The sequence below is a fragment of the Oculina patagonica genome, chromosome 12, assembly GCF_052425735.1.
Source record: "Oculina patagonica isolate OP01 chromosome 12, crgOcupat, whole genome shotgun sequence".
Classification (NCBI taxonomy): domain Eukaryota; kingdom Metazoa; phylum Cnidaria; class Anthozoa; order Scleractinia; family Oculinidae; genus Oculina; species Oculina patagonica.
The window spans coordinates 20629610-20642505 of record NC_135769.1 but is presented as its reverse complement, the minus strand read 5'-3'; the positions used below and the strand labels follow the sequence as shown (position 1 = coordinate 20642505).

The 12896-nt window shown below is 41.7% G+C and overlaps 1 protein-coding gene across 1 annotated transcript; it reads left to right on the top strand.

Moving 5' to 3' along the window:
- Window positions 1-1554: 1554 nt before the first annotated feature.
- On the top strand, window positions 1555-12851 carry LOC144632061 (ATP-binding cassette sub-family C member 4-like). The gene is made up of 6 exons (XM_078490669.1): window positions 1555-2093; window positions 3009-3388; window positions 3892-5201; window positions 5989-6559; window positions 7726-7862; window positions 10666-12851. Exons 1-6 carry the CDS (start codon window positions 1560-1562, stop codon window positions 11577-11579), a joined length of 3846 nt encoding a protein of 1281 aa, XP_078346795.1. The 5' UTR covers window positions 1555-1559; the 3' UTR covers window positions 11580-12851.
- The last annotated feature ends 45 nt before the right edge of the window (window positions 12852-12896 follow it).

The window sequence follows — 12896 nt, the reverse complement described above, 5'->3', positions numbered from 1 at the left end:
TGCGTCTCGCCAAAATACGAACCATGGCGAGACCAAACTCGCCTGATACGCAGCCGAAGCGTACCAAAAAGGTACGATTAGGTATAAGTACACCATGGGAAATGTGGTCGATTTGTTTTTTACAATTACATTGACCCTTTTACGTAGAATTAGAGGGAACGTCAGTGTGAAATCGTGCGCGCGTGACGAGAATATTCTCTCAGTCATCGGTTTTCTTTTCTTTTCTTTTTCAATATACAATTTTTCCCGGCGTGATCAGAAATCAATCTATGATTGATATGATTGATTTCTGATCATTTAGACCGCCCTTGCGTTGTATCGACTTTGATAGCTGGGTCGGAGTTTTGCCCCTCACCAACTATCAGCCGATAGAAACCTTGAGCATGCCGTCTAATTAACAATTATTGGATGAGGTTGAGCATGATAGCGATAATTATCAAGGCCAAAGTTTCTATTATCTGCCGAAGCCGAAGGCTGAGGCGGATAACAGAAACTGAGGCCTTGATAATTATCGCTATCATGCGAAAACCGAATCCAATAATTGTTTTATTATGCACATTCCTGAGCTGCACTTGTAAAGACAAGAGCGCGCACAAAATATACTTTTATAAGCTTACAACCTTTCGTCACTTCTGCATGCATAAAACTATTGTCTGTAGGTATGACGTCACTTCTACATATGTAAAATCTAATGTCTGTAAGTATGACGTAAGAGAAACAGCAAGCAAGAATTAGCTGCGTGCTTATAGCCAATCAAAATCAAGCTGGTGACACCAATGTATAATAATTGTTAATTAGTATGCGGTATATACACAAAAATATCCTAAAGCAGAGATGCTAGTTCCACCGACATGCTAGGACAGTTTTGTGCTTTATAATGTTAATTACCACGAGAGTTCATTTACTTGTAAAATGCCGTAGTAAATGTATGGCCGACAGCTTTTCCTTTCTTGTGCGAGGATTTTCGATTAAGCGAAACGGTGGTTTTCTGATCTTACATGATCAGTCGGTTAAAATTTTGCAAGATGCAGTTAACAGCCTTCGAGATAGCTAGATGTTCAGAGAAGACGGATTGAAGATTCTCCCACATTACCAGGGTTCGAGCAAACGTATTCATAGGCAAAAACATTCGTGTATAACGATAAATTTTATGGCTATCGAGCGCTTATTTGCCTGTACTTAGGAACTCGGCAAACATCTCGGTATTTCCTTAGTTACAATCCCAATTTCCAGTTGTCTTTGAGTTTTTCAGAGTAGCAGGGAAGAAGGGTAAAACTAATTTGAATATTTGATGGGTTTTATTATCTTCGAAAAATCACCTGAGGCCGTATCAAATTCGTCCGTCATTCAGTCGCTGTAAAGATTTAATTTCCTCAAAGCCAGTAAGTTTGTATTCTCTTGTTCTAAACGCGATTCACTATGTACTTTAAAATTATGCAACGTATAAAATAAGGGGAACTCGAAACAAAATGCTAAAGATCAAATTCTGGTTTTTGGTCCCTGTCTGTTGCATTTGCCAACTAAAATAAGTGATTGTTTGCCTTTATTAGATCTGCGTCATGAAAAGAAGTGGATACAAAAAGATCTCCGCCAAAGACGATGAAGAAAACTTTAGCATTTTATCCCGCCTTCTCTTTCTATGGATGAACGAAGTCGTTAATATAGGAAGTGAACGAGCTTTAGAGCAGGGTGATTTTTTACCGCTCTCGAAAGAAAACGAAACTCGTTCAGTGACCGAAAAGCTGCAAGTTAAATGGAACGACGAGAAAGCTAGCAGTAAACGCAACAACAAAAGATCAAAACTTTGGAAAAGTGTGATTAAAATGGTCTCTGTTAAAGAAGTTTTAATCATCGTCGCGACGGGACTTTTAGAATCAGTTGGTCGCATTTTGCAAGCGTTGTTCCTTGGATTTCTTGTTTCCGCATTGATATCATCAGAGGAGCCACAGAAAAATGTTCTTCTTTACGATTGTGCATTAGCTATGGCTGCTAATCATTTAATCAAGAGCATCGCCTTGCATCATTATTTTTTTACGAATGATATGTTGGGCATTAAACTTCGCAGCGCGTTAAAGGGACTCGTCTACATTAAGGTAAGTTACGTAGCCTATATGCACCTCAAACAGTAATGGATAAATATAAGGATTGTTGGGAGAATAACACTGAGTGTTTAATCCTTACAATTCGAGCGATGAGTTTTGAATAAAAAATAACTTACCTCGCTTCAGTCGGTTTTTTTTTTTGGGGGGGGGGGGTGGGGGGTTGGTAGGGCAAAGCAGTAGAACTGAAAACTACCTTCGAACCTCACTGAAAACAAAGGAAAAACTACTGAAGCGAGGTAAGTCATTTTTTGGTCAATTCACTGGTATTTTCAGGTTAAATAACTTAGTTCTTCTCCCCATACAATCTTATATTTTTGACTGTTGTGTAACTCGAGTGCGTAGCATAGTACGAACACCATCAAGCTTGGCTAAATGTGAAATAATTTTAGGTGTGAGTGGTACATTAAAGGTCGGGACACACTAGCCGACAAGTCTCTGCAGCACTGATGTCGCGGGGACAGGTTGCTGCAACATGTTGCCTCATGTGACATGGTGCATTTTTGCGACAATCTTTGTCGCTGCGATCAGTCGCACGAATTTAAACCAGTTTGAATTCGTGCGACTGATCGCAGCGACAAAATGAGCGAAAGCAGCGTTGCTCAGCGTGTGCATACTTCTGCGACAAGTCGCTGCGACAAAATATAAATTAACCAATGAGAGAGCGTCATGTATTTTCGCCATATTGAATTGGAAAATAGTTAATTCACATTCTCACTCTTCCCAATTCGCTGCGTGTGCACCGAACAAGCGCCTTGTTTTGAAGCAGTACAAACGGAGCGACTTGTCGCAGAGACCTGCCGCTGCGACTTAATTGTCGCCTAGTGTGTCCCGACCTTAATAAGTTAGCTTATGTGCTCCGTCTATGAAGAATGTTTCTTGACAGCAGCCTTTTTTACCTTTATCCAGACTTCTCTTCTCAGCAAGCAAGCATTAATAGAATTTTCCACTGGTCACGTGATTGACCTCGTGTCTAATGATGTGCAGCGAATGGAGGAAGCTCCCATGTGGATCTCCCACATGGTCCCTACGATTTTTGATTTCACTGTAGGCACGAGTTTAGTCGTGTACCTGATCGGCTGGCAGGCAATTATGGGAGTCCTTTTCCTGTTATTCCTTATACCATATTTAATCCTGTTGTCCTCTACTGGTGCAGAGCTACGCCTGCGCACTGCCGACGTGTCTGACCAACGCATCTCTTTCATGAACGAGGCCGTTTCTGGAATCCGCGCTATCAAAACGCATGCGTGGGAAGATGAGTACCGAGATAGGATAAAAACTACACGAAGGTAAACAGAATGTAATCTTGTTGCTGCATGACTAATGGCACCTTGAAAGAATTCAGCTAGTCTCCCCCCCCCCGCCCCCGCCCCATCCTTCCTCCTCCCTGCCTACTTTATAACTCCAATCACTAATAACCTCCCCGCTTCATCAAGATGCGAACGTTTTTAATAAAACAGTTATTCCACTCGCGCTTGTTGGACGCGCGCCTTGTTCCTGGTTGGCTATCTACCATCTCATATCCAACGCACGTTCGTGAAATAATTGTTGAATTAACAAAACCACGACAGGAACAAGTCAACAGAAACAAGACAAACTTAGCGCAACTAGTTTTGTGCTGCACTTATTGCGAAAAACGGCACGGTTGCAAAGTGCATAACAATTTATCTTCAGACAAAATAGTTTACTGATCAACCTCGTTCTCAGGGCTTTTCCCTTGGATTTCAAGGGAAAAGCCCTGGGAACGAGGTTATTTACTGATTATAACTCAAAAAGTCTGCTTTGTTTTCAGACATGAAATCGGCATCATCCATAAGAAGAATATTATTCTGTCAACTGTTGCTGGCTTGGAATACGCATCAGCTCCTATGGCGACCCTGGTAGCTGTTATCACCCTTGTACTAACTGACCAGCCTGTCACAGCTGTTAATGTCTTCATGCTGCTCGCTTTCATCAATATAGTACGAATGAGCGTATGCCATCGTCTAGCCTATGGCTTGTTAGCGATATACGAGGCTTACGTGTCCCTCAACAGGATAGAAGATTTTCTTCTCTTAGACAATCTGCAATCAGTTCCCTGTAATCAGTCTTCAGAGCGCAGAAGTGACTTTGTAGGAAACTCGGCAAAGTTACAAAGTTGTCTGATTAACGATAAAGACGAAAGTCCGCACATTTCCAACATTGTAGAACAAAACGGCAGACCAGCTATTTGCGTGTCAAACTTGACGTACAAACCAGAAAACAAGAAAACAGTTCTGCAAGATATAGGATTCACTTCAACTGCAGGAAGTTTGACGGTCATTACTGGTCCAGTAGGCAGTGGAAAATCTACTCTTCTCTCAGCAATCGCTGGCGAGGTCTCAGACATGAGCGGAACAATCATCTGCCAAGGGACTCTTGTTTATGTTCCCCAGATAGCTTGGGTCTTCTCAGGGACAATAAGAGAAAACATTTTGTTTGGTCAGTCATATGACGGAGATAAGTACAACAATGTTATAAAATCGTGTGCACTCACGAAAGACATCCAACAATTCCCCGACTCTGACCAGGCGGTTGTTGGTGAATGCGGTGCAGTTCTGAGTGGAGGCCAGCGGGCAAGAGTAAGCTTAGCACGCGCAGTTTACGCTGATGCAGACCTTTACTTGTTGGACGACCCTCTGAGTGCTGTGGATTTTAAGGTTGGTCAGCACATCTTTAGACAATGCATCAAAGGTTTGCTGGGCGATAAAACTCGAGTATTGATTTGTCATGAAGAACAGTACATGAAGGAGGCCTATGAAGTGATTGTACTTAACAAAGGTCGCGTGCTTGGAAAAGGACGTTTTATCGAGCTGCAAGAGAAAGACATTTTATGCACAAAGGAAGATCCACTTTACAAGACCGCTGTGAGGGGAAACGAAGTACATGACTTGATTTTAGCAAAAGAAGAGAAAAGTCAATTTTCTGATGCTCTTGAAGGCAATGAAGCCAGGAGTCTTCAAACACAGGAAGAAGATCGCGTAATTGGAGTCGTGTCATCCAAGCTATACTGGAACTACTTCAGAAGCGGGGTACATTCCACAGTGATACTGGCCATAGTATTCCTGTGTGTCATCGCCCAAGGTAAACTGTACTCCAGCTCAATTAAGTGTTACGTCATTAGATAATGTATGTATGGTTTACTCCCCCTGGGGGGGGGGGGATCACCCAACAGATTTTTATACGGTAGGCTCCGTCCCCTGGTTTAAACTTTTTCCCTCTTTTATTAAAAACTAGCAATGGTATATTGCAATTCCTGAGTTTTGATTGGTTGACAGACAATTTTATATGAGCTCATATACCATTGACCACAAAAATGGTTGCCGATGCTCGTCAACAAAGCTTAAATATTTTAATTCTTAAGGCGTTTTTTAATAAATCAATTATTCCACTCGCGCTTGTTGGATATGAGTTCATGATAGCCAACTCGGCGCCACGCGCCTCGTTTGCTTTTTAAGTTCTTTACTATCTCATGGACAACGCGCGCTTGTGGAATAATTGTTAAATATACCATTTTGGACAAAAAAGTGACCCTTTCGTCTACCTACACTAGAAAATGGTACTCCTTTCACATACCTACAATAGAATTACTGCATCTCTTTCTAACTGACGTTTCCATTTGAGTATAAACCCCTTACAATACTGAGATGAATCAATCATTAGATGCGTCTGTTCTTTCTTTTCTGGCGCTTTTTCAAATGACAGTTATCCCTATCCTTCTCTGTACTTCGACTGGTGAAATCTCTACCCTTTTATATACCTCCAGCCTGAAGAAGGTACCCCTTTTAGACAAGCCTACCCACCCAGTCTACAATAGGAAATACCCCAAGGAGATTATCCTTACTTATACATTCTTCTTCTGTTTTCCCAGCAATGATAGTTGCTCCCGACGTGTGGCTCTCGTTTCTGACAAAGGAACAGCAGAAACATCAAAGAGACCCAACGAACTTGACTATCTATGGTTGCCTTGTCGGTGGGTCCTTCATATTTGCCATCATGCGAGCATATGGATTCCTTTTGGTTTCTTTGAGGTGTTCTGAGCGTCTGCATGACAAAATGGTCGTGGCTATTTTACAAGCACCAGTTCTCTTCTTCGACTCAAATCCCATGGGAAGAATTCTTAATCGATTCTCTAAAGATGTAGGCTGCATGGACGAGCTGTTACCCAAAAAGTTTCTGATGTCAATCCAGATGGGCTCAATGGCGATTAGATCGTGTCTTCTGCCGATTGTGGCAAATCCCTGGCTCCTGGTTGTTATTGTGCCGCTGGTTGTATTGGTTGTGTACATTGCAAGGTATTACTTGAAGGCGTCCAGAGAGTTGAAAAGGTTAGAGTCGATTTGCCGTAGCCCAGTCTTCTCTCACATTTCGGAGACACTGAATGGCCTGGACACCATAAGGACAAGAGGGAGACAGAAAGATTTTGTGGAACAATTTTACAGGTATATACTAGTTATGCAACGCTTTCGAGTGGTATACTATGGAATATCCCACGAGTCACTTGTATTTTCTCGGTATACATACGAGGCTTTAGGCGAGTGTGTATACGAAGAAAATACAAGTGACAAGTGGGATATTCCATAGTATACCACGAGAAAGTGTTGTGTAACTATTTTATACCATGCCATAGAAAATACGCTCACTAAATTTCATCGAGAATAAGATCGCAGCGCACGATGGGAAGGTTGGGTTGAATACCGTCGAATATACAACGGCTTTCCTGTATTCTGATTGGCTGTATTTTCTATGGCATGGTATAAATATGTATATTGTTATGTCGTACTGGTACTCTTTCTCTCTTACTCTCTCTCTCCTGCAGGACAAGTTTTGAGAAGACTAGTTTTATATGCTCATGTGTACATGGTGTTACGTGTACGACAAACTATTCTAAGTTTTTCCTTGGCATGCTGGCACGATGGCGTGGCTTGGTATGATTAACGGCCTTGTTCAGGCTCTCTCATTTTGTGTGGAAATTGCAAAAAAGCTGGCGAGTGACGGAAAAAAAGAGGGCTTTGTTACTCTTTGATTAATTTGCCAGATTTACAGCCGCTGTTTGGGAGAATGAGCCCGCACTCGTTTCCCGAACCGGACCATTCTCGTCCCCATAGCCCTTTCGTTTCTCTTAGCCGGCTTGGCACGAGAAAACGGAGGGCTCTGGGGACATAGGATTTTTTGAATTAATTCGAATTTTTTTGATTGGCTGTTTGGAACAAAGAATTCCTAAACGGAAGTCGAAAACGTAACGACTCTCTCATACATTCTTTTGAAACGGCATGACTGCATACATGAAGACCGGAAGTCCTAGAATCTAGGACTGGAAATCCTTTGTCCCCAGAGCTCTTTGTTTCCTCGTGCCAAGGCCCAGCCGGCTAAGAGAAACGAAAGGGCTATGGGGACGAGAATGGAACCGGACTTGAAAGAGCGGGGGAGATCGTGGAAGATCGAGCCTAGACTTCCCGCGGTTTCCCCACAATCTGAGAGAGCGTGGACAGGTCACATCACAAATTTAGAGTCGTTTCGTGCGCGATGGAAGGCGGCTAACAAGTGTATTCGCAGGCCAGCGTAAAAAGTATTTTTATACTGAATAACTACAAATGTCTCACTCCAGATATCAAGATACTCATAGCCAGGCGTGTGTTATGGTGGTAGCTTGTATACGGTGGCTGGGCGTTCGCTTGAATTTTCTTTGTTCTTTGTTTATTGGCTCAGTGGCTTTAGCAGCAGTTGTGGTGTCCCAAGATGCTGGTAAGAGTCCTTCAATATGAAAATTTTACTTTTATGTTTGCTACCCTTTTCGAGTAAAGAAGAAGCTTTGTTGATACTTACACTTAAATAAACTGACACTTAAATAAAGTGATTAATTTATTTTTACAGACGGGGTGACTTTATTGGTTAACGTGTTAACCCTTTCACTCCTGAATCCCCCCCCCCCCCCCCCCCCACCACCAAAAAAACGGTTTTTATTTCTTTTTAACCGTTAAACTGGATTTTTGGTGCTATGATCCTGAATTTCCCTAAAATTCGCTAGAAAAGCACTTTTTCACACTGCAGCAACATTTTGATAACGATTTTATGAAAAAATGTACAATATTTCACTTTGGTGCATGCACATAAGCCAAAATGTGGACTTTTTTGCCGAACCGTTCCGATTTTTTTTCTTGCTCCTTTCCCTTCCGTTTTTTGGCTTTCTTATTCTCGTTACTTTCTACTCTTCGCATCGTTTCTTCTGGCCGAAAAAGGTTTTGACGTAATCACTGGAAAATCCTGAAAAGGGGACCTTGATCAATTAAAGGTGCATTGGCCCGTTTAAGCACCGATTTTTCTGATTAGCTCCGTTAGAAAGCAACCGATATACAAAATGAACAGTCCTGTAGAGTGTAAAACCCAGTACCTGATGACAGTTTCAGTACATAAAGGACGAAGGATAACCCGAATAAGTTCATTGTGTCCAACAATTCAGACCACAAATGAAGATCTTGATAAATAGATTGTAATATTTCGGTATAAACTATACCATCATCAGACTAATAAAATTAACATACAAGCTAGATCTTAAATACAGCTATGAGTGAGGAGACGGAAACAATAAGTTTACTCAGGAGAATAGATAGAGTTCTCTGCTGGATTTTAGTCCATTGTTTAGGGAAGGTGCTAGGCGTTTGATATAATAAGCCTCTTTGTATAGAAGAAGATTCCAGTTGTGGTCACAGTCGAATACTGTTGTATTATCACGGACAACATGGGTGAAATATTCTAAAATCCAGCAGAGAACTCTATCTATTCTCCTGAGTAAACTTATTTATCAAGATCTTCATTTGTGGTCTAAATGGTTGGACACAATGTACTTATTCGGGTTATCCTTCGTCCTTTATGTACTGTATAGAGTGTAGAATGGTCAGTCCTAGCTCTATCAGTTACTTACTAGTAATAGTTCTCACTATAAAGCTGCCCCCGCCTTTTTATAATCTGTTTTACATCATTCTAAGTTTAGTGGAGTCTTTTTGTCTTTTTTAATTATTGATGCCGATGGACTACACAATTAGACTTCTTTTTTTACTGTGCAATGTACGTCACGACCGACATTGTTTGCTGCAGAATTTCTTGTTGTGTGACACTCCATTGCGTCCTAAAAATATTCACAAGTTCAAGTCGAATATATCACCTAGCGCGCGGAACTAACTCCTAGCGGAAATAACACATAACACATGTACATTATTCGTGGTGACAACACGCAAGCTTTATATTCTCGGGCTTATAACATTCAAAATAATATTCACAAGTTCAAGTCGAATATATCACCTAGCGCGCGGAACTAACTCCTAGCGGAAATAACACATAACACATTATTCGTGGTGACAACACGCAAGCTTTATATTCCCGGGCTTATAACATTCAAAATAACTTACAATAATTTCCAGGCCAAAAAGCCCAAAAATTCCACGAGTAACAAAATATGGCACATTCAAAGATTCGAGAAAACAATTTTTAACCTTATTCAACCCACTCTTTGGATCAAATAATCTGACAGTTTGTTAGCGAAACGAATTACCTTGTATTACATGACAAAGTTCATGCTTTTGTTTATTACTCGTTGAAAGATGTATACGATACAGCAAACATCCGAAAGCACTCGAACCAGCTCTTGGAACACACGTACACGTAGCCAAGAACACGAAACTAATTGCTCGAAATCTTTCGACGTATTACTATGATATTACTATAAACAACTGCTTCAAATATCACTTAACACAACCAAAGCAGAGAAACTGCTCGAACATATCTGTGAACACGCGTAAGCCAAAACCGGAAAACGAAATGCTGCTAGAAGATGGCGAAGCTCGAAGGTGACGAAACGCGACCTCGTGGTTGCAAGTTCCCGACACCACCGTGCGCGCTTGCTAAAATATTACCCGTCACGACCGTGCGCGCCTAGTTTCGTCAAATCGAGAACGCTTCGCCCATTACAAACACATTTCTTACTTTTTCAACAAATATTCTTTGTCCTTGTATGTATACACGCGGGGACTCCTAGGGTGCCTCCTCGGGTTTTGGCCTCTGGGCCAAAACCCTGCGGGGGCAATCACAAAAATCCACTGACGTGCTAATTAATGACGTCAGTCACATGTGGTTCAATGATCGCGCCTCCAAATAGAGCCTAAAATGCGCGTTTAGGAGTGAAAGGGTTAAGAAAGAAGCAACCAAGGTTTTTTTTATTTTGTTTCATTTATCTGTGAAAACATTTTCCACTTCAGCTTATTCGCTGTATGGGGTCGAGGATGCAGTAATTTTGTAAACTTAGAAATCTGGTATTTTGTATCTTCTCTATCGCTTAATTAAGAAAGACATATATTAGTATCGTCAGGGATAGCAGAGCGTAATTTTTAGTGGGAGAGGGGGAGACGTAAAAGCTTGATACCTGTGGGGGGAGGGGACTACTTAGTAGATAGTCAAATTACGGTGATCTTTAACTCAGATTCTGTTTTATCGGTCAATTTTATTATTTTACCCAACATTTATCGAATTCACGTTTAATAATTTGTTTAACCAGCTTTTGCCGGCCTTGCATTGGCTTACGTCATCGAACTTGGCGACGTCATTCAATACGCTGTCAGGACGTCATCGGACGTTGAGAACTTAATGATGTCAGTTGAACGAGTTATGACGTACACCAAGATTGACTCTGAGCCTGGATACAAAGTGAAACAGCTTCCCCCGGAACACTGGCCACGCGAAGGAAATATCACATTCCAAGATGTATCATTGAACTTCTACCCCGGGGGTCCTCAAGTACTCAAAAATATAAATATCGAGATCAAGGAAGGAGCAAAGATCGGTATTGCAGGACGCACGGGTGCCGGAAAATCATCTTTTGTGGCAGCACTTTTACGCATGCCTGACGCTTGTGGGGATGTAATTATCGATCATGTTGGCATAAAGAATATCAATCTCCAAGAGGCAAGAAGATGCGTATCCGTTCTTGGCCAAAGTCCTGTCCTTTTTAGTGGATCACTGAGGAAGAATCTTGATCTTTTGGAGCAGTTTCAGGATGTAGATTTGTGGTGGGCTTTAGATGAAGTGCGGCTTAAACAGCTAGTGGAAAATTTGGAAGGACAACTGGACTATGAGTTGTTGGAACACGGAACAAATATTAGCGTTGGTGAACGGCAGTTAATCTGCTTGGCACGTGTGCTGTTACAGCAAACCAAGATCATCATCTTGGATGAGCCCACTGCACACGTGGATCCAGACACAGAACAAACAATCTGGAACACGGTGCGCGAGAAACTGAGGGACTCCACAGTTATCACTATAGCTCATCGTTTGAACACCATCAAAGACTGTGCCGAGGTTCTGGTTTTCAGGGAGGGGAGGGTAGTTGAGTTTGGCACCTTTGATGCACTACGGAAAATGGAGAGAAGTGAACTGAGCGGACTTGCTCAAGTATCAGATATTGTAAAATGACGCAACCGTGACCAAAACTAAACAATCACAGGCTTTTTCCCCATTCGAGGTATAATTTCCCCTGGGCTCCTTCGCAGGTGTTATTGGAATCATCGAGCAGCGTTGCGTGACAGACAAATGGTCCTATGGCTTCCAACACTTCAAGTTTGTTACCGAGTCTATGGCTTTTGCACCTTTGCATCTGACAGAGGACTGACGGATATCCTCAAAAATTCCAAGAGGCTGTAGTCGGTTTTTTTCTTGTCTAGCCCCAAGCCCCTTCTCGTTCATGCCGTCTCTTTGCGTTCGCGTTCCCGATAAAAAAACCCAGCGCATCTGTCGGTTCTGACCAAGAAAAGAAAAAAAGACCGACTATATGTAGTCTAACAGTTGTAAGCAAAACTTAACAAATAAAAAAGCCTTGACCGTGCTTTGTTTTGTTATTAAGCACGCAAGGAAGTGACGACAGCACAAAAGAAGTGTGAGGTGAAACACGAGCCGCAGGCGAGTGTTCTCTTGAGTGCTCATGTCACTTCCTTGAGTGCTTTATAACAGAACAGGGCACAGTCAAGGCTATTTATTTGTTTATTATCGCCAAGCACTAAAGCATGTCCTGATGCTTTTGAACACTCCAGGGTTATTCAAGCAACACCGAATCAAACCTTAAGGAGTGTTCCGTAAAAACAGTCAACTAAAATCGAGTCTCCACTAGAGGTATTGGTCGGTTAAACGGATGATTTCTCGTAATGGCTAAAAGTGCGATTCATGACTGTAATTTGTAAATGCAAGAAACGGATAACCTGTAATGGTCACAAATTAACTTTGAAGAAGGTAAAGAGAACCGTTTTCCCTAGCCTGTTCCAGGCTCTCGGTAGTTGAAAGGGAAAGCGAAAAACGCGGGCGAGGGAGGAAAAAACGCCTTCGTCCTGCCTCATTTTTTCCTCGCTCACCCGCGCGCGTTATTCGCTCTCCCATAACTACCGAGAGCCTGGAGCAGGCTACATTTTCCCGTTTGGACTAGAACAGTTATATTGTAAATAGGTTATTGTTGTTCATCCTAAATCTTAACATAGAAACAGACTCTTGAGCTACTGTTGGGATCAGGCAGTTTATTATAATCCAACATAACCAAACATTAAATTGTATTAAATCATTGTCAAATAAGATAACTAAAGACCCATATTACAAATTGAAATCACTATAAAGTTACATATACAAAATCATAACTGCCCTGGAAGTGGCCATATGGGTGGGTGGGAAAACTGCGAAAAGCAAAACTTATAAAACTGCTGTCCGAGCTCTACGGCACTGCTGCTTGATAGCTAGAAATAAATTACA